Below are 20880 nucleotides of genomic sequence, written 5' to 3'. Positions count from 1 at the left end.
AAAAATAATTGTATGGTGGGGTGGGGGGGAGGGTGGGTGGGGTGGGGGTCACCACCACATGAGGAACTATATTAAAGGGTCGTGGCATTAGGAAGGTTGAGAACCAATGCTCTATAGGCTTTCTTGGTATTGTTTTCCCCCCCATAGAGTTTAGTGTGGTTCAGTTTTCAGAACTAGGTCACCAAAGCTTTTTTCTGATGCACCTTTAGGTTGTCTTGAACCTCCAAACTTTTGGTCAACAACTAAGCATACTTACCACTTGCATTACCCAGGGACTCCAGATAACTAGATAATTAGACTGTTGAAGCTAGCTTGTTTGAATCCTCATGTGCCCACTCCTCTATGACTGCGCACCTTCACACCTTCAGAGAGCAGAATGACACTGGCTGGCACCCAGTTAGCTATGCATTTTACACTGTTGGGATCCTATAGTCCTAGAGCAGTGCTTGGCCCAGAGGGTTGGGGGGAGGTCAATAAATGGGTGTAGACTGAATGAATGGGTGAATAATTACTGAAAAACATGAGATGCTCTATAAGTATTTGAATCCACTTGTTAATTAATCATTGCTAAATCCCAAAGCTGTCAGACCTGTATTTGTAATTGTTCTCATAGCCAGGAAGATAGGTTTGGGCGGAACCCTCGCCTTTTACTGCATGCACCCTCCCCACTTGTAGCCATTCTTATCCCTTATCCCTAGTTCTAATGGGGACCCCAGTGGGCCAGCATGAAAGGCAGTGGATTAAGAGAACAAGTGTGGTAAAGCTTAAGGAGTAGTCCTGTCTGTGAAGGTAGAATATGCAAACAGCTGCCTGTGGGATGAGACTTTTTGTCCTTGGTGATTTCTGCCACAATTAAAACTCACCACTGGTGGCTGAGCTGCCAAACCAGACTCTGGAGAGCATGCTGAGCAGGCTGGGACTGTGGGAGTCCCGGCTGCCAGGAGAGTGCTGGTGTCATCAAAGGAGGAAACGTGTGGAACTTGGCTTCACCCTCACCCAGGGGCTTTTGGGTGCCATTCTTGTCTCATTTGATAGTTGGCGCTGAGTCCCAGGAGGTGCAGTCCATTCAATCAGGAAAACACAACTTAGAAATTCCCTCTATTAAGCCTCGTCGAGGGAGTTGTACTGGGTAACAGTTGTAAATAATGAAAATTCAGGATAGTTGGCCTTTGGGAGAGGGTGCTAACATCGATTTAGAACAGTGCCATTGACCGTAGAGGACTGGGCACTTCTGATGGTGAGGCAGACCCATGAAAAGTTAGCCACTTTTCTGTTTCTGGTTGAGACATCATGAAGACGCTAAATAAGAATACTCTAGGTTTAGCATGGAACTCTGGGTAGTGCACATGGTCAAGAGCATGGCAACTACCTGAGAGGTTGGCAACATAACCTCTGAAGCCAGGTCTGTGCTCTGCTTTTGAAAGGTCACACACGGCCTCTGTAAACCCTTTGGAGTGGTCCATCTGCACCCAGGGGCTGCCACCAGTTGAAGCAGGCTCCACAGGCCCTCCAGCAACCACCACCGCAGGGTTAGCACGAGCCTTTTCCCAGCATACTCTCCATAGTTTGCATTGAGAACTGGAAATTGTATATGTAATTATTAAGAAATAATTAGACACTAAAAATGAATTTTGATTAGTTGGCCTTTTACTTAATGTGGGGTTTCTCATTTCTTATTTTTATATGTCAAGTGGAAACAAGTCTGTCAAACACAGTAGACTCTGACTGTGTAGGTGGAGGTGAGTCATACTGTAATATTCTCTGTAGTGACTAAGTATATTGGCAGGAATGTAGCAAGCCGGAAGCCTACAAGGTTTGCTGTGTGTGTCAACAACCCACTTTGGGTTTAAAGCTCTGGGCTGTTTACTGGGTCTGCCTTTCCTGAGGAGTTCAGAGCAGGTAATGATTGACTGAATGCACCTCTCTTTCAGCTGACACGATTCTAATGTGCAGATTTCTAGCTGCCACTATGAAAACAACATACTGTTCTCAGGGTGGTTTGTGGTGGTTAAACTTTAAGGGCTGTGCTAGTTATTCATGACTCTTGGATGTGATTTGGTCATTTTCTGTGGTTGGGATGGACGTTTATAAATTGAATGAATCATCACAGCCCAGTAGTTTTCTCCATGGATTTATAGAAAGCATGTTTTCTCTCCCTCCCACTCTCTATCCCGCCCTCTTCCCTTCTTTTTCCCCTGCCTAAATATCACTTTTTAGTCCTTTCCCTGCCCTGCCCTTCCAGGGGTTGATTTATCTGTGGTGGTGTTGAGCTTTGGGCTGGGAGGAGATAATTAAGGAAAATGTCTCAAACTCACAGCCATCAAGATCATTTCAACTTAGAGCCACCCTATAGGTTTCAGAGACTATAAATTTTAATAGAAGTAGAATGGAAATCAACTCAAACCAAATTCACTGCCATGGATATTAAATTAAAAAGAAACAAAACCAAAGTCTAGTCCCAGATTGGAAGAAATATTCTTGCTACATATGTATACCTGACAAGGGAAATGTTTCCGGGATACAGTATATAAAAGCTCCTTTAAATAAAAAATTAAAAGCAGAAAGTCCTTTAAGTCAATAATAAGACCAAACAAAACCAGACTCGCTGCCCTCAAGTCTGTTCTGACTCATAGCAACCCTGTTGGACGGAGGAGAACTGCCTCTTCTGAGACTGTAACCCTTTACAAGAGTCGAAAGCCTCCCTAGCTGAGCAGCTAGTGGTTTCAAACTGCTGACTTTGTGGTTAGCAACCCAAGGCATACCCCACTGGGGCCCCCCATTAACAAGACAGGTAACTCAATAAAAGTTGGCAAAATATTTAAACAAATGCTTCACCAGTGAACATTTATGAGTGGCCAATAAGTACCCGAAAAGATATAGTCAGCATTGATTTTCCTTGGGAAATACAAATTAATGCCCCAACGAGATAACACTTAACAAAAACTAAGGTAGCTACAATGAAAACGCCCTAGCTAGCTAGCATCAAAGACTGGTAAGAATGTGGAGACATGCACTCTGCATATGTTGGTGGCTGGAAGCTGTGTAAAGTGGTTGCCCTGACCAGTTTTCCAAATGTAAAGTGCTATCACCAGTCCAGGCTGTATCTTTGCTAAACTGAAAAATCGTTTACTTAAGAACCTAGCCATCTCACCCTTCATACATTGTGCGCTCCAAAGAATGGTCAAGAGAAGATTAGCCTGTAGCCTTTGAAATGCAAGTCCTCCTTGTCTCCCACAATGTTCTCTTCCTTCTTGCTCTCTCCCAACTTTCCCGCTCTCACCTTCCTTAGAATTTGTGGCGGTTCTAGTGTCAGTTTGTTGGGAGACTAGCAAACAAGAACCGATTGAGTGCCTGTCCTCTGGAACAGACCTGTCAAGAGCATACCTTTACTGATGTGTTAAGTGCCACCAGATAAGGAGAACACAGAGGAGCCCCTGGTTCTGGGAAAGTCTGACGGACTGGTGGCATGAAGGAAGCCATTGATGCCCTGTCAAAGCTTGCGTGAAGCCTATTGGTTCTTAGATGCAGTTGAAAGGATCGTCCAAGGAACAGGAACAGCATCTGCAAAGTTGTGGAATTGGTCAACTTGTGATTCAAAGTGCTGGGCGGTGACGGCTGTCAGAAGATGAGGAGCCCCTGGTGCCTAATGGGTTACACGTTGGGCTGCTAACCACACAGTCAGCAGTTCAAAATCATCAGCTGCTCCAAGGGAGAAAATGAGGGTTTCTACACCTGTAAAGATCAATAGTCTCAGAAACCCACAGGGGCAGTTCTGCTCTGTCCTATAGGGTTGCTGAGTCTGAACTGACTCAATGGCAGTGAGACAACGAGCTGGAAGGTAGGTAAGGTGGGGCAGGCAGCCGAAGGCTGTCATGAAAGCCCTGGTATGCTTAGCAATTTTAGACTTGAGCCCGAAATGAAAGACCAGCATTAAAACCATTTATTCCGAAGTAGATTGTATGAAATCAGGGTCTGTTGTTCATCCTTGTTTTGTTAAAAATTACCTGGCCTTGGCCCAGGAATACAGAGGGCAGCAGGTAAGTGTTGATTGATCCGCGAGACTATGATAGCCTCTTAAGAGTCTCCCATGCGTGAGTCAGTCGTGTTATTAAAATGAGTCAGAGCACAAGTACTTTTGGAATGAGAGTGCAGGGGGCTTACTACACTCTAGGCTTTATTCCTAGCCACTCCCACTTATCTTGTAGTTCTATCTTTGTCACTTTTCTTGCTCTGACATCAGCGGTGACCTCCATTTGCCCTTAGGATGAAGACTGAAGTTCACATTGTTCCCTATCTGCAGTCTTTTTCACCTATTTAATTCCTTTGCCTCCTCCAGCTCCACCGTCACTTTCTTGAAAGCTCCATCACTGCCTCACCTTTTTAGAGAACATTGCCGCTCGCTCTCCAAACAACTCGAGGTAGACTCATCCTTCAAGTGTTTGGAAATGATTTAATTTCTGCTTTCCTCTATGGGACTGTGATCTGATACATACTTCTTTTACTCCCTGATCATAGTACCATGTCTGCTGCTCATAGACATTTTTTTTTAAAAGATTTTTTTCAGTTGAACAGTTTAATCCTTACAATAACTTATCAGGTCTATATAATTGTTATCATTTTTACAGAGGAAGAAATTGCAGTTCAGAGGTGAAGTCACTTATCCATGCTTGCATAAGCTATAAGATCCAAATCTGAAGCAAAGCCCCCCTTCTTTGTGTTCAGAAACACTCGGTAGTGCAGCAGGTGGTGCGTGTGCCACAATTCCACCTTCAGCAGGAGTCAGCAGGAAAAAATAGAAAAGTCCAGTAGTTAAGCACACAGGTTCCTTATAACCAGCAAGCCCCAGTTCAGATCTGCCCTCTAGCATTTACTAGCTTTGTTACCTTGAGCAAGGTACTTAGTCTCTCTGTGACTCAGTTCCATGGAATATGGGGAGATAATATCACCCATTGTGTTGTTGTGAGGTTAAAATAAATTAACCCTGATAAAATATGACTGTTAAGCACACAGGAAGCACTCAATACTTGTTAGCTGTTATTATCACCATTTATTTCTCCTTGCTTTATTACGGTAATCTAAAATTAGGTACGGAGCTCTGATCACTTTTTTTGAATTTTAGCTTTATAAAAATTCTCCTCTTGCATGAAGCCACCTGTCCCTACATCCTAGGGCACTGTGCTCTCTCAGTTCAAAACTGGTCATTTCTCCACCTCTGCGAAAAAGTAGGGTTGGCCTGCCTCAAACAACAGAAGACAGTGAGATGAATAGCCTTTGTCACAGCTGGCTAGGTCTCAGGGTTCATTCACACACTTCTTCACATCTCCTACAGGTTGTGCCGTGAAGAAACACCCAGTGAGTGAGTGTAATAAAGGAGGTTGTAACAGTAGCTTAATTTTCTCCCACAAACAAAGCACCACATTACTGACCTATTTGAATGACTGACCTAATGCATACCTCCCACCACCTCCCCAGAAAACACCTCGAATTGTTGGAAAATGATTTATATCACCATTATATTCCTCATTCATCAATGGGTGAGAGCAGGCCTGAAGTACAGGAAATTGAGAAAAAAATAATGACTTCACATACATAATAGTTTCATGTCAAAACTTTAACATTTTCCCTCCATAATGGGATTTTTGGTTACAATCTCTTTATTTCCTTCCTGGTTGTTCATTGTTGAAATTCCTAATAGCTGTTTTTTTGTGTGTATGTGGTTGGGTATTCAAGTGGGTGTTTTAATGAGTTTGTGTGAAAATGGGACAATGAATAAGGAAGACCAACAAATAAGCCTTTAACTCATGGGGTTGGTAAACAATATTGAGTATAACATGCACTGCAAACAAAATGAAGTCCATCTTGGAAGAAGTCCAGACAGAATGCTCCTTAGAAGTGAGGATGGTGAGACTTCGTCTCATGTACTTTGGACACGTTATGACGAGGAACTAGGCCTTGGAGAGTGGCGTCACGTTTAGTAAAGTAGAGAGTGCATGAAAAAGAAGACCCTTAATGAGATGGATTGACATAGTAGCTGTAGGAATGCCTTTGAACACAGCAATGACTGTAAGGATTGGTCACAATGGGGCAGCATTCTATTCTGTTGTACATAGGGTGACTGAGCTAGAACCAACTCTACAGCACTCAACAGCAACAACAACAGAACAACCAGGTGTACCTTGCCCTTAAAAGAAAATGGCAACTAATTTGTATTGAATGATGACTGCACTAACAGGAGAGTTAATTCTGAGCCAGGTGATGCCACATGCTTAGTTGATTTGGCTAATCCATAGAGCAGCCCTAGAGCAAGATAGATGGTCTGCCCATTCTGAAGATGAAAACAGGTTTAAAGAGATCAAGAATGTCCCCAGGGAAACCACCGTGTATTAGGCAGTAACTAGACGCTGAAGAGGGAGCCCTGGTGGAATAGTGGGTTCCCCGTTTGGCTGTTAACCACAACAAGATCAGTAGTTCAAACCTGAGCCATTCTGAGGGAGAAAGATGAGGCTTTCTATTCTTGTAAAGAGTTACACTCTCAGAAACCCACAAGAACCGTTTTACTCTGCCTATAGGAAGAGTCAGCATGGCCTTGATGGCAGTGAGGGAGGGAGGGAGGCAGGCCCTGGAGGTGGAGGTGTTTACAAAATAGGCAGGTAAGCATACAAGGAAGAAAGATGGTAAATTGAGATCATAAATGGAATATCTCAAAAGGGAGGGCCGACGAGTGCTATGTATATTTTTGCCATGATGAAAAATAAACCAAAGCCTGAAGAATGAATAATTAGTTTTGTAGGCAATGTGGAATTAATGACAGTTTTTGAGCTGGGAGATCAAGATTGCGCCGGTGCTCTATTTTCTAGGGCGGTAGGGCGGTAGTTCCATAAAGTGTGTTCCCTAGACCAGCAGCATCAGCGGCACCTGGAAGCTTATTAAAACTGCAGCTTCTCTATATCAAGTCATAATATCGGGGCTGGGGGCCGGCGTCTTTGTTTTAATGAGCCCTCCAGGTGATTCTGGTGGATGGCCACGTCTGAAAACAAGCCACTGTTTTCAGAGGATTCTGGCCATGCAGAGTAGGGAGGCCTGGAAAGGAGGAACACGTGCGGTCATGGCAAGAAGCCAAGAAGTTGTTACTGGGACATGCACTTGGACGGTTTCAGTGGGAATAAGGAAAAAAGGTGGAGTCTTGGGATATTTTTTTTTAAGGAAAAATAGGACTTGGTGACTACGAATAAGAGGAGATAAAGCCCATGCCAAGCCCATTGCCGCTGCGTCCATTTTGGCGCACAGCAACCCTGTAGGGCAGAGCAGAACAGATCCCAGAGGGTCCCCAGGGCCCTGCTCTGTACAGGAGCCATCTTTCCTCTTGCTCTCCACAGAGCCACTGGTGGGACCACACCGCCAACCTTTGCGTTAGCAAATGAGCACTTAACCACTGCACCACCAGGACGCCTTAAATCAGTGGTTCTCAACCTCCCTAATGCGTGACCCTTTGATACAGTTCCTCATGTTGTGGTGACCCCCAACCATAAGATTATTTTCGTTGCTACTTCATAACTGTCATTTTGCTACTGTTATGAATCGTAATGTAAATAGTACATTACGCAGGATGTATTTTCATTGTTACAGATTGGACATAATTAAAGCATAGTGATTAATCACAAAACAGTATCTAATTATGTATTGTGAAATATTTATGTTTTTCTGATGGTCTTCGGCGACCCCTGTGAAAGGGTCGTTTGACCCACAGGTTGAGAACCACTGCCTTAAATGGAGATAACGCTAAAATGAGAGGCCCATGTCCTAAGCCTACTGTCCATTCATGCACAGAAAGTGCTGAGGAGTCAGGGGTGGGGGGGGCAGGTGGGAAGGACTTGGCTTATACTCTTGAGGGATCTAATGTTATGAGCCCTAATTTATAGCTCTTTTTCGTTTTTATAATGAGGGTATAACTTATTACCACTATCTACTACTACCTATAGAAATAACATGTACCAGAGGCTCACCATCAATAATAATTCTGGCCATGGATTGACCTCTTACTAAATGCCAATAGTTTTTCTCTAAGCACTTTAGATGCATTATCTCATTATTCATTAATTATGGGTGGTTGTGCATTGCCTCCCTTTTGGATCACTGCACAGCACCATAAAATTAATGCTTCCAAATGCCGATCTGAGAAGCTCACAGAGCCTGAGCCCTGGAGTCAGAGAGCTCTAGACTCCAAAACCAGACCCATCATACCAGGCACATGGTCTTGAACAAGTCGCCTTCTTGCAAGCCTAAATTTTCCCCAATTGTTGAACAGGTGTGGTACTTATGAGTGTTGAAGTAAATTGGGGGGATAGGGGGGCGAGGAGAATATTTTTCTATATGATGTTTGGAATGTAAAATAAAAAATAATAGTGGGGCTTGGGGTGACAAAGATGTCACTCTTGCCCCAAACCTTCACTGACTATAATCAAGAGAATAAACACTTAGATTCTGTCAGATAAGACTTCCACAAACTGGCCACTCCCTAACTTTTATATGATGATCCTTTGCATAAAGGAAGTGTGTCAGGTAAACTGGTCCTTGTCCCCAGGCACACTAGTCAGTTATCACACCCTTGCCATTGTTTCTATGACCCCTCCCTAGACCTTCCCTTCCCGTCTCTGTCCCTGTTCATGGCCTTGCCTTTCTTTTAAGACCCAGCCTAATACTCCGTGCTCGTGAAGCCATTCCCAACAAGCCATCGTCTTTATTGTGATTAGAGTAGCCCTGATGGCATAATGGTTACGTGTCGGACCACTAACCATGATGTGCGCACTTTGAAACCACCTGCTGCTGTGTGGGAGGAAGACGAGGCTTTCTACTCCTGTAGAGTTAGTTTCAGAAACCCACAGGGCCAGTCTACCCTACCCTACCCTACCCTACAGGGACACAGTGAATCAGAATTGACTCAATGGCAATGAGTTTGTGACTGATTCAAACCCCCAAGGTAGATGCCCACTCCTGCTCAGTGGGCCCTCTACAACAATACACGTAACCCCTGTGAATTGTGTCTAGGCACAGTCCAGTTCCCAACCTTAGGTATGTGCAGGCTTCATCTCTCTTGCCATACTATACCTGTGCCAGAGACACGCTTTCTTTATAGTGGTAGCCTTCACATTCCCTAGCTTCTTGCTCTTTTTCCAAGCTCATTTAAATACATGTTGGTGTTTTGGGTTTATTTTCTTCCTTAATGATGTAATTTACCCTATTGCATTTTATCAACGATACACTATCTTATTTCTTTTCAGGATGAACTTGACCTCACAGACAAACACCGGGAAGCCATGTTTGCACTTCCAGCAGAGAAAAAATGGCAAATATACTGTAGCAAGAAAAAGGTAAGATGCCCTTTGCGTTGATGGAAAACTGGAAAATGATCCTTTTTGATTCTCTTTGCTTTGTCATTTGACCACCAGGCTCTAACTGCTCTTTATAATGTGAAAAACGGGTTGATTGTGCCATGCTATAGACTTGGGGCTAAATGCACAAGGAGCTGATTTGGGGATGTTATTTATACCCACAGTTCCTCAAACCCTTTTGCAGCCTATTCCTGGTCACTGAGCACCTGGAACCATGTTTGTAACCATGTTATAACTTAGACCCCAAATAACTGCCCCTTTGGGTGTCAGAGATGTTAAATCTTTACAGGGGCAGGCGGTCTTGTCTTTCTCCCTTGGTACAACTGGTGAGTTTGAAGAGCAGACCTTGTGGTTAACAGCTCCATGAGAAAATAGAAGTGTTTTATCCCCCTATTTTTCACATAAGCATTTTTATTTAGGTAGTTTAGGACTAGTTTTGTGGCTTCACAATTCTCTGTGATCCGTCTGCTTCTAACTCTCCATTTCTCCATATCCCTTGTCTTCATAAGGAATCCTTAAGAAGGCATGGTGGTTACATGTTGGGCTGCTAACTGCAAGGTCAGCGGTTCAAAACCACCAGCCACTCTGGGAGAAAGACGTGACTTTCTACTTACATAAAGATTGATGGCAGGGGGTGAGTCTTGTCTTCGTGGTTCAGATTGCACTGTAGCCATTTGTCCTTTCAAGCCAAGGATGTCCACTTTAGGAGCATGGCCCACGAGTTGTATATACATCCTTCACATCCTGTTGGACAGAGCTGACTCACATAGCCACACCTTGATGCATGGAGTAATGTAGTTATTCAGGGAAGCCTCTCAGTTAAAGGCTGAGAGCTGTATTACTTTAGGCGAAGGCTCCTCTTGATGCCAAGGTGGCAAAAATGCCAGTAGCTCATATATACATCTATCTATCTATCTATCTATCTATCTATCTATCTATCTATCTATCTATCTATCTATCTATCTATCTATCTATCTATCTCTATATATAAAACATAGCACCAAAGGCAGTAAGCTTCACCACATCATCCGAAGTCAGGTTTACTCCTCCGTCTTTTAAACCCTGTGGTGCATTAAGGTTTTGGAACCAGTTCTATTCATGACCGCATCTTGCCATTTGTCCCTGACCCAAAATAGGATAACTAGAAAGGTCCCTAAGAGAAGTGGATCTTTCTCTCCAACAACCAGTAGGAAATCCAGTTCTTACTCTTGACTCCGGGAAGCAGGAACAAACTACCATGCACTATCATTTCAAGATATCCCCACCCCACTCCAATATCGGGGACAGATTTATTAGGTGGTGCTGTGAGGTAACCATTGAGCTTCAAAGGCGGTAGCTCAAACCCACCAGCCACTACGTGGGAAAAAGAGGCTGCCTGTTCCCGTAAAGATTTCCAGTCTCAGAAACCCTCTATAGGGGTTCTCTGAGCAGGAATCAACTTGAATTGAGTTGAGTTGAGATGAGTTCTCATCTTCCTTGAGGGAAACTTGGGTTCACTTCCCAGCCCCTTTGCCTCGTCTGGGGGTCGAAGCTTATGTATGACCATGATGCTGAACAGGTAGGTGTCAGCGGAGCTTCTGGACTCAGATGGGCTAGGAAGAAAGGCCTGGCAACCTACTCTGGAAAACACTGATCTGCCACCAGTCATGGGGTGGTACAGGACTGGGCGGCATTTTACTTGGTTGTGTACGGTTCCCTGCGGGTTTGGGGCCAGCTTGACAGCAGCTAAGAACAAAGTGTGCAGTTGGGAGCCTCCCTCGGGGAGGAGGGGTCAGGTCATTGCCTTGCCCCAGCCCGTCTGCCCCTTGGTTGGTAGCAGTGTCGGTACCATGCTGCCTTCCCAGGAGAGTCCGCCTATGACTGAGTGGAGGCTCCCGCTCCACCAGTGAGCCTGTCTCTCCCCAACCAGGTGTGAACAGCTCTGGTGTCAAAGCACCAAGTCTTATCCATCTTTGTGTTTCTAGCATCTGTTATTATGAAATCAGCATTTGGTGACTGAACCATTCAATTGTTCCTAGTGCTTTATCGAACACCATCCAACATGATCAAGTTCATTTACTTTTCCACCTGTCAGTTTGATTGCAGTGACCACCGCTGAGAGCGGTTCAGCTGTAACTTCTCTGGTTGGTCCCCTCACCTGCTATCAGGCCACAGTGACATTCCCACGTTTCCCAGTCCGGCAATGCCCAGCAATATGTCTTTGCAAAGAAACGGGTCCTCTGATCTGCTCCTTCTCTTTTGGCACACCTCTTATCAAGCAGGGGCGCTCTCGGTCGTTAAATTGATCGTCATGGCTTAGAGAGCACTATCATATCCTGACAAAGAAGTATGGGATGAAAATAAAATTCCTTCACGTGCAAAATGGATGGTGCTGGATGGCCTTTGGAACCAAGGAGCCTTTTCCCGCTTCCATCTTAAAGACCGGCGCCCACTGAGACTGAAGAATCCTTCCAGGGATTCTGAGGACGTACGCTGCGACCCTGGCCTGCGTGGGCCCTCGTGGCACACGGGTTTCTCACCATCAGGAAACAAGAAGCGGTGGGGATTGGAGATGTGGGGGAAAGGACAGGGCAGGAAAATGGGAGCAGCTGACTGCAGGGGAAAGTTTTCTTCTTTCCCAGATTTTATTACACCCCTGACGGCCATCGAAAGTTAATCATGGAAACTCCTGCCCCTTCAAGAAACGCCCTGGAGAATAGTAATGACCTCGAGCTCCCAGCTGCTGCTCCTTTTTCAATTTCCAGGCCTATCAGATTCCGCTCCTCGCAATCCTCAGCTCACATGCTGGCTTTTGTAGGAGGATGGAAAATGGATGCCGTGACCCGGGCTCCAGAACCCCGTCCCTTGGTGAATGCTCCCCCCACCCCGCCCCCCCTCACCCCCACCCCCCCAGTACCTGGCCAGATGCACTGAAGGCACTCCTCTGGCGAGCCACATCCCAGCAGCTTGGATTCCTTTTTGTGACTGGGGGTGTGTGAACTGAGCAGAAAAGCCGTTGTAACTCTTTGTGGAACCTCATGGGCTGATAGCCACTCCCTCACTGTAACTCGAACAGGAAGCCTGGCTTGTTGAAGGATTTTCTTCACGGGAGCATCTCAGAGGTAAACACTTCTATGCTTTTGGTGTACAACGGACAGCTTGGACCATACGAAATCAGAAGAACACGGACAACGACCATGAGCCTACAGAAACCTAACCTGGGAAAGGGCCTGCCTGTTGACCTGCCTCCGGGAATGTCACTTGCTGAAGGACATGCTGCCCTTCTCAATCCAGCTCACGATCTTCTTAAGACCAGGCACATGGCTCAGGTAGCTCTGCACATCAAGGCCATTGACACCAGCCGGCAAAATCAGGACCATTTCTCACAGCAAGGGACAGCTTTAAACTCATGGCTTCCTTCTGGTTTCCCATCTTTCAAGACTAGAACCCAGAGCGCTATATACATGCTCACACATAGTGAAGCCGTGGAGGAAGACCCCCCCACCAAAAGCCAGCAGATACAGGCAGCACGAGATGGTGGAAAGGGGCGTCCAGGGTAAAAGTGAAGCGAGGGTGCAGAGGCCAAGGAGACTGGGAGCCGAAGGCAGGCCAGGACCTGCGCAGCCTGTAGCGTCTTGAGCCCAGCAGTGGCTCCCTGCTTATCAAGTTCTGTACTCCTTTTTGAAACGTCTCTCTGTGCTTGCAAATCCATGTCCGGAGCCAAAAAGAATGCAGCACAAGCCTTTCTGGGGCAACCAGGATCGGAAAGAAATTACCTGGAATTGTGCCTAATTGAGTAATCTGGGGGAGAGCAAGAGATGGATGTTGTGGCCTTGTTCAAAGTCCAAACAAATCGGTGACAGTTCCTGGGCTGATTGGCCAGGGTTGGTCATCTGCAGCCATCCCCTGTTAAGTTTGTAAAGCTTTCTGGAGAGGTCCCCAAAAGGTCCTGCGGGGGTTGGGGGCGAGGAGGGCTCTGTTCAAATAGGAAATGTTTGTGGTTCTTATCTTTAAAGGTAATTCCCTTTTTTCATTCCAATCACAACATACTCTTTTGTTTAAGTGAGGTTTTTCCCAGTCTCCAGCCAGAAACTGCATCTGTTAACAATCTCTTGGATTTTAAGCTGAAGCTTTTTAAACAATGAACCATCTGACCACGAAAGGCATCTGGCCATGCTGTATTCGCTTATTGTGAACATGGTTTTTAGAGCCTGGGAAAAGTAGGGAGCAGGTTTTCAGAGGGGAGGCAATAAAGCAGTGCCCCCACTGGGTTGTGCCGGCAGCAGGCCTAGCAGCCCAGGAAGACGTGGTCCTCAACTGCACTTGTTCACCGGAGCAGTGGCACTAGTTGCATCACCTAACCAAACCTCATCGGTGGCAAGAAAAATGCTTCCCCTCCCTCATCTTGGGTTTTATACAGTCAGGCAGTGGACGGTGTTTGCTGCAGGGGCCCGATGTATATGAGGTAGGATTTGATGCCTACGCTTCCATTTTCTTTCCGTTCTGATCCCTAAAACAAAGACCTAAGTAAATGCCTGTAGATTCTTCCTTCACATTACATCTCTGTGCGCTTTAAGACCTACTTTGGACAAAATGAATGTTCCACAACCTCCTGCCCTGCAGCTGAGTGCATGTTGATTTCAGCTTCATTAAATCATCCAAGAATCTTTCCTGCCCCGGCTTCCGTGCAGCTGTTGTGATACGCGTGAGCTTGCTGATCAGGCGCAAGGCACACTCTGGAGACATCTAGGGAAAGAGGCCGAAAATTCAGCTGGTACTTTTCATTCACTTCTTGAGTCTGGCTTGTCTGTCCTAATGGGATCACTTCCTCACGCCTCCCCACCCACACCTAAAGAATCCTTTGCACGCGCACACACCCCCAGGATTGAAGTGTACTATGCACAGGCATCAAGGCGCAGTGCTCTCGGCTTCTGGAGAGTGGAGGCACTCCTGTGTTGGGAGCAGGAGGCCTTGGGAGCAGACTTCATTCTGAGTTGCAGCCCCTGCTGAGCATTTGCATTTCCACCACCAGCCGGTAATGCTACATCAGAAGCACATTTTAACAAGGTCCCCAGATGATTCGTATGCCTACATAAGAATTATGTAGGGATATACATGAGTCACTCTGGGGATCTGGTGAAAATGTAGCTTTTGATTCAGTAGATCTGCAGGGTGGAAATGCAACTTCTCAGAGGGAGATCAAACTGGAGCGAACTGGTTGAAAGCCCAGGTTTGGAGTGGAGTGAGAGAGTGATTTGATCAAAACACAGATATAAAGGATCATAGGTTAAAGAATCTCTGGCCATGCCGTGGGTAATGAGTCAGCTGCTAATCACAAGAGCAGTGGCTCGAAACCACCAGCCACTCCCTGGGAGAAAGAGGAGGTCCTCTTCCATAAAAAGTTACTGTCAGAAACTTACAGGGACAGTGCTCCCTGCCTGACAGGACGGACTCGATGGAAGTGAGTTTATTTTTTGAGTTATGCTGAAGTAGTGGAATTGAAGATGCTAGTTGCCATCAATTGTCTACCCAGTTGTCAAACAAACCAGATGAGATTTAGTGGTTGGAGTTCCCAGTATCCTAATGAGAAACTCTACTGGGTATACTAGGAAGAGAATCAACAGCTTGGTATCTGATGTGGAATGATTGAGAAAGAAGTTACACATCCATTTTTCCCCTTATTGTGGTTGATTAAAGATACGGTACAGTGAGCCCTAGCTGTGTACATCTTCATTTTGCAAGACATCAGGATTTAGGAGAGAAGCCAGTGAAAGGGAGAAAATTGGGATCCAATAACTATATTTCTAGACTTCTTTAAAGGTACCTGATTTGGTCCCCTGCCAGAGTTTTAACCCCGGTGCTGAGTTCAGATTGGCACTTGCAATTGTATGTGGTGAGGGGTTGAAGGCTGTGGTGGAAGCGCTGATGGGTAGAGATTAGATTCTCCCCTCTTGTGAATGCATAGAGTCAGCACACTCGTGGAGGACACATAACAGCTTGAGACGCTGAAACTTTCTGTTCTGTCTTCGTGTCCCTTGGCTTCGAGTGACAAGGATTTACATGTATCCCCAGAGGAAGCAGCAGGCAACACCAAATAGCTGGTGCTTCAATAAATGAAGGATCGCAAGCAGCAAAGGGTCCATTGGTGTGTTGTTCATCAGGCATGTATTGACTCTTTCTGTGGGATAGATACTGGGCTAGATTCTGAGGATGATAAAATGAGTAAGTCTGACGTCCTGGAGCAGATGGTTTTGGTAGGAGAAGTAGATAACAAAACAATTGTCCAGGCTTGTTGTAAGTGCTATAGGATAGGGGAGCACAAAGGCTTTAGGGGACCAGGGAAGTTGGGAGCAAGCTCTGGGTGGGATATGTAACAGAGACAACCAACCCTTCCTTACTTTGGCGAGCGAGAGCTGATGTTTGGCATGCTTTTGTTCCATCATCTAGAAACTGGTTCCTTTCTCAACCCTTAAGCTCTTGATTCATGTTTTGTCCTTCACTCCTCTTACTGCTCTTCAAAAGGTCAAGGTTGGATCACTGGTTTAATCTGATCTTTGTGAGCCATGATTTCTAGGGCTTGTTAGGAAATCTTTAAAGAGCCTTAACATTTGGGGGAAATGTAACACTGATTAGACTAAAATAATTTCATTTAGTTGACAGAATGGTAGAGGCTTTCATACTGGCTAATGTTTAGTGTTGTTTCAGGGCACAAAAGAGAGCCCGATCTCAAATATAATTTAAGAATATTTATGAAGTCTTAAAAGGGACAAAGACAACACAAAGACACAGGCACGTGATTCAGTGAGGAGTCACATTCGAGATGATAGTTACGGAAAGTATGGCACAAAAGAAGCTGTCTCAAATTCATGATTGGTGGCAGATCAGTAAATCACAGTTACAGGTGGGACCACATAAGTGAGAGCAGGCCCATGATTGGGACACATGTTATGTTTGATAGAAAAGATGACAAGATTGGTCTAGGGCCTTCTGACCAAGGCAGTCAGAGCATGACAGACACAGCATGATTCCTGACTATGTGACAACGCCACCCCACCCCACCCCCAACCCCCGCCCCTAGTACTGTCCTCGGTACAGTAATCTCCATCAAGGACCCACCCAGGCAAACCCCTACAAAAGTCTGTTCCTCCCTGGCCTGGCTAAAGAGGGGTGAAGGCAATACAGTTTCCAATACACTATGCTGAAGCGAAGATTATCGACATCCTTAGTTAATGATCAGAAGGAGTTCAATAGACTCCTAATCTACTAGGAGACTCTGCAAATGGATTTTAGGTTTTCACTGTAATCCATAGCCTTTTGCAAACGGGGTGCTCAGAATTTAAACTCTAATACTGTGTATAGCCTCCAGTGAAGCTGTGTGTCAGAGCATTAACAGCTTCCTATTGGCAAGGAGCAGCTGCCTCATTCCCTCTGCCCTGCAATAAGAATTGCCCTGCTACCCAGGCGCTTCCTCAAAAAGTCACCAGTCTTTTCTCATGGTTCAGGGACTAAAAGGCCTTATTCCTGGCAGAGCACAGCAGAGGACTCTAGTTCCCCATTTCCACATTGCATAATTAGGTCTGACTCATTGATGCCCGTGGTATGCTACTGATTGGTAAATATTTTTAACCCTGGCCTAAGTATGTGCGCTATTGATTGATCTGAACCTTTGGTCACTGAAAGTAGCCAAAACTATTTGGTAATATGTATCAAGAGCAGCGGTTCTCAACCTGTGGGTCGTGACCCCTTTGTGGGTTGAATGACCCTTTCACAGCGGTCACCCGATTCATAACAGTAGTAAAATTACAGTTATGAACTAGCAACAAAAATAATTTTATGGTTGGGGGGTCACCACAGCATGAACTGTATGAAAGGGGCACGGCATTAGGAAGGTGGAGACCCACTGATCGAGAGCCTTAAACCTTCTTCTTCTAGGGTCAATCTCATGGAAGTGGTAAAAATGATGTGTAAGACTATCCTTTGCAATTTTGTGTCTCAAAACCAGGAATTGTAAACAATTTAATGAAGGATGGTCATAACAGTATCTCACAGCCATTAAAAAGCCATATTTTCGCTGAAATTTTAATGACTTGGGAAATGGCTCAACATAAAATGTTCATTTTTCTAAAGGTATACAACTGACAATGCATGAGCAAAGTCTCTAGGTTATGAACTTCTCACTTAATTAGACAATACCTTAATTTGCCATTCATTTAAAAAAATTATTTTAATAAATCATTATATTGGGGGCTCTTACATCTCTTATAACACTGCATCCATCTGTTGTATCAAGCACATTTTGTACATAGGTTGCCATTCATTTTTACAAGTTTTTTTTTCATCACAATCACCTTCACTTGCTGCAAGTACTGCTTTTAAATCATTGAATGAAAGGCCTTCAGTTTACTTGCACTGAAGGCTAAATAAGAATTTTATCTGCCTCTTCTGGCTTACCTACAAATTCTAAAAGACACAGATAGGGAAGGATCTTGTTCACACTCTTGGGACTGCCAGATAGAAATAGCAGTTGTGGGGGATTGTGGGTCATTTATCTTGTTTGTTTTTCTTTTTGTTTTACTTTCTGTGAATGGAAGGAAGGCCTACAGAGCAAATCCGTTTTCCACTCTACAATCTATACAAATTTTGTTTCACATCACTGATTGTAGTTGCCATAATGTAACCACTGCTATCCTGTATTTCCAGGCTTTCTTTATCTTGATTTCTACTTCTTCTAATGTTTTTCCAAAAATTCTCCAGTGTATTATTTTTACTTTCTACATTGAAGTTTGGTTCTCTAAAAGTGAAAATAAAAAATGCTCTTAATAAAAAAAGATGCAGTCATATATTTTGTATGCATCAGGACCACTAACTGAGATGTGAACAAGACCAGTGAGATCTCTATGCACACACACGTGCACATTTTTGTTTTTGAGAGACTTGCCTATAATCTCAGGAGCTGGTTAAGCAGTCTCTGTAAGGCTGTTCTTGTCTTTGCTTGTAATGCTGGAGCTCTTAGTCACAGAGGAGGCAGTTGGGAAGGGAAGATGGATGGACGGATGGAGAGCTGTGAAGGGCAAGAGAGCAGTGATTGGCCAGCCTGCACAAGGACTGAAACCAGTTTTTCTGTTGCCCCTGTCTTTGTTGTGAGTTTCCTGCAGAAGGCTGGGCCCTGGTCACAGAGTAAACTCATACACCTGGACCAGGAGGCTAGAGAAGGGGGTGGGGTGGAACAAGTAGGTAGAGCTGTGGCAGACTCACCAACAAGGTGAGCCCCAGGGGATGACAGCCACGCATGGACTGTGCAAAATGACTGCTGTGACACTGTCTTCGTCCTCCAAGTCTCCAGTAAAAGCCTCTCGTTGCCCATACTACCTGGGGACATAAAGGTAGAACATACTTCCTTCTACCAGTCAATTTGAACATTGCAAAGCTATCACATATTTCTGTTGAGATCAGGAGGAAAGAAAACAAACAGATGTTAGTTCAAATTGAGCCAGTACATTTAGTAGGGGCTTCAGAAAGGTTGTAGAAAAATCCCATTATCTTTACATTCCAGTTTCCCATAAACGTTTTGAAGCACCCTTCTGTTCCCAAGATAACCCTGACATTTTGTGTTGTTCTACATCAGGTTTCTTTTCTCCCTCTCTCCTATACCCTGAAAGAATTGATCTGCCATTTAGTTTTTAATACCCTGTGTTTCTTATGTCCTTAGGCAGTAACTTTCTGCCCAGAAATCCATGGCAGGCCTGTTTCTCACCCCCCCGGCACCCGACTCGTGTGTAATTTCCAAAGTCACTGTGTCCCATTTTCTTTGTCTTGCAGTGGGATCCAACGCTATAACAATGTACACCAAATTTTACATCTGGAGGGCGAAATATATTTTTTACTCAAAGGTTCTCTGACAATCTATAAACCCAAGTTAATGGTTCCGGTAAAAGATGATTCTCAAATTCCAACTCACTGCCATCGAGTCGCTTCTGGCTCATGGTGACCCTATAGGACACAATAGAACCACCCCTTTCGGTTTCCGATTAAATGCTTACAGATGTAGACAGGCTTGTCTATCTTCCACAGTGCAGTTGCTGGGTTTGAACCACTGACTTTGTCCTCAGCAGCTCAATGCATAACTCACGTTACCATGTAGCAGCTCTTAATATCCCACTGCCTTGTAGCACACAGAATGGTCCTGAGCTCGCAGTTTGGGCTTTAATGGCTGTTTCTCCTCAGTAGGTGCCCATCTTTTGGGAAGAAACAGTGGGCAAACTTGTCCATAGCCCCTGGGGTTGGGCCCTGAATCTAATTTCATGAGCACCCTCAAGCTATATTTGGGAAGACCAAGGCCCAGAGACATTCCTTTTCTTTCCAACCCGCGTTCCTGTGCCCATGGGGGGGGGGGGGGGGGGGGGGCTGCGTACTGGTCAGATGACGAAGCCCAGCACAGGGAGAAGCCTTATATGGCTGAGTTTGGCAGGCAGTTAGTAGTGAACTCCAGTTAGTTCGACCTGAGAAGTTGGTGTATGAGTTTAACTATTTTAAAAATAAAATTAAAATTCTTGCCTTATCTATTGCCTACAAAAAGTAAGGGGTTCACTAGTATCTTTGGTTTTGAAATAAGACTAATGAGTAGTTTTAGATGCAAAACTACGGTTATTTGCAATAAGAGAAAACAAAATCCCTTTATTGGATGCAACGCCAAAAAGTTACACTAAATAAGCCAATTTTCATAAATAGGTAGCTTAGAAAGTTGAAGCGGGCCAGATTGACAAATGTGTGGTTTGGCAACCACATCCGATCCAATTTGCAGCATCATGTGATTTCTGAAGGTCGGCTGGCAAAATAACATCAGTGCTCGGGCGATCATGAAAGGATGATTCAGTTGAGTTGTAGGCATTGTTATTGTTAGAAGCCTTATGACTAGAACAGATATTCTGGGTCCAGATAGATTGACATTTTCTAACATTCACATTAAAAAAAAGAAAATCACAACTCTGATAAATTTGCCCTCCAGTCATGATATTTCCTGACTAATTATTCTATTTCTACTGTGAAATTTTAAAAATATACAAAAGTATAGAATATCATAGAAACCCATATTTAACAAATGTTAACATTTTACCTTATTTCCTTCAGTGTTTAAGAAAAGAAAGCACTACAGAGTTGAAGCTTATAGATACGTCTAGTCTGATAGTGGGGTGTTTTCTTTTGACATTTTACTTGTCTTTCATGTATTAATCAGAAACCGTATACCACATTGTGTTACAGTGTTCCATTTCATGAACATACCACGGTATCTCCAGGGGACAATGCTTTCTAATTTTTTTTCACAATTTAAAACAAACAAATTGCAGTGAACACCCTCATGTAAATATTCAAGAATGGCTATAGAATAGGCACCTAGACATGTTGCAATTGGGTTGGTCAGCATGAACATTTTCACCTTTAATTGCTCTCTGAAGTGGTTATAATCATTTACACCATCAGTGAATTAGTTCCTAACTGTCTGAGGTGTTGGTAC

General features: G+C 44.5%; 1 protein-coding gene across 3 annotated transcripts in view; it reads left to right on the top strand.

Annotated features, from left to right (window-relative positions):
- The window catches only part of DAAM1 (dishevelled associated activator of morphogenesis 1), a 201688-nt gene that overhangs the window by 86713 nt on the left and 94095 nt on the right, over positions 1 to 20880 (top strand). For all 3 annotated transcript variants that reach the window (XM_004698617.2, XM_004698618.3, XM_045287755.1), the window contains exon 3: positions 9279 to 9368. In XM_004698617.2, the coding sequence (XP_004698674.1) occupies positions 9279 to 9368 (90 nt within the window). The remainder of the gene's footprint in view (positions 1 to 9278; positions 9369 to 20880) is intronic.

This window comes from Echinops telfairi, unplaced genomic scaffold (genome assembly GCF_000313985.2).
Source record: "Echinops telfairi isolate 266 unplaced genomic scaffold, ASM31398v2 ScPeMD7_18;HRSCAF=68, whole genome shotgun sequence".
Taxonomy (NCBI): domain Eukaryota; kingdom Metazoa; phylum Chordata; class Mammalia; order Afrosoricida; family Tenrecidae; genus Echinops; species Echinops telfairi.
This window is presented reverse-complemented; position numbering and strand designations above follow the sequence as displayed.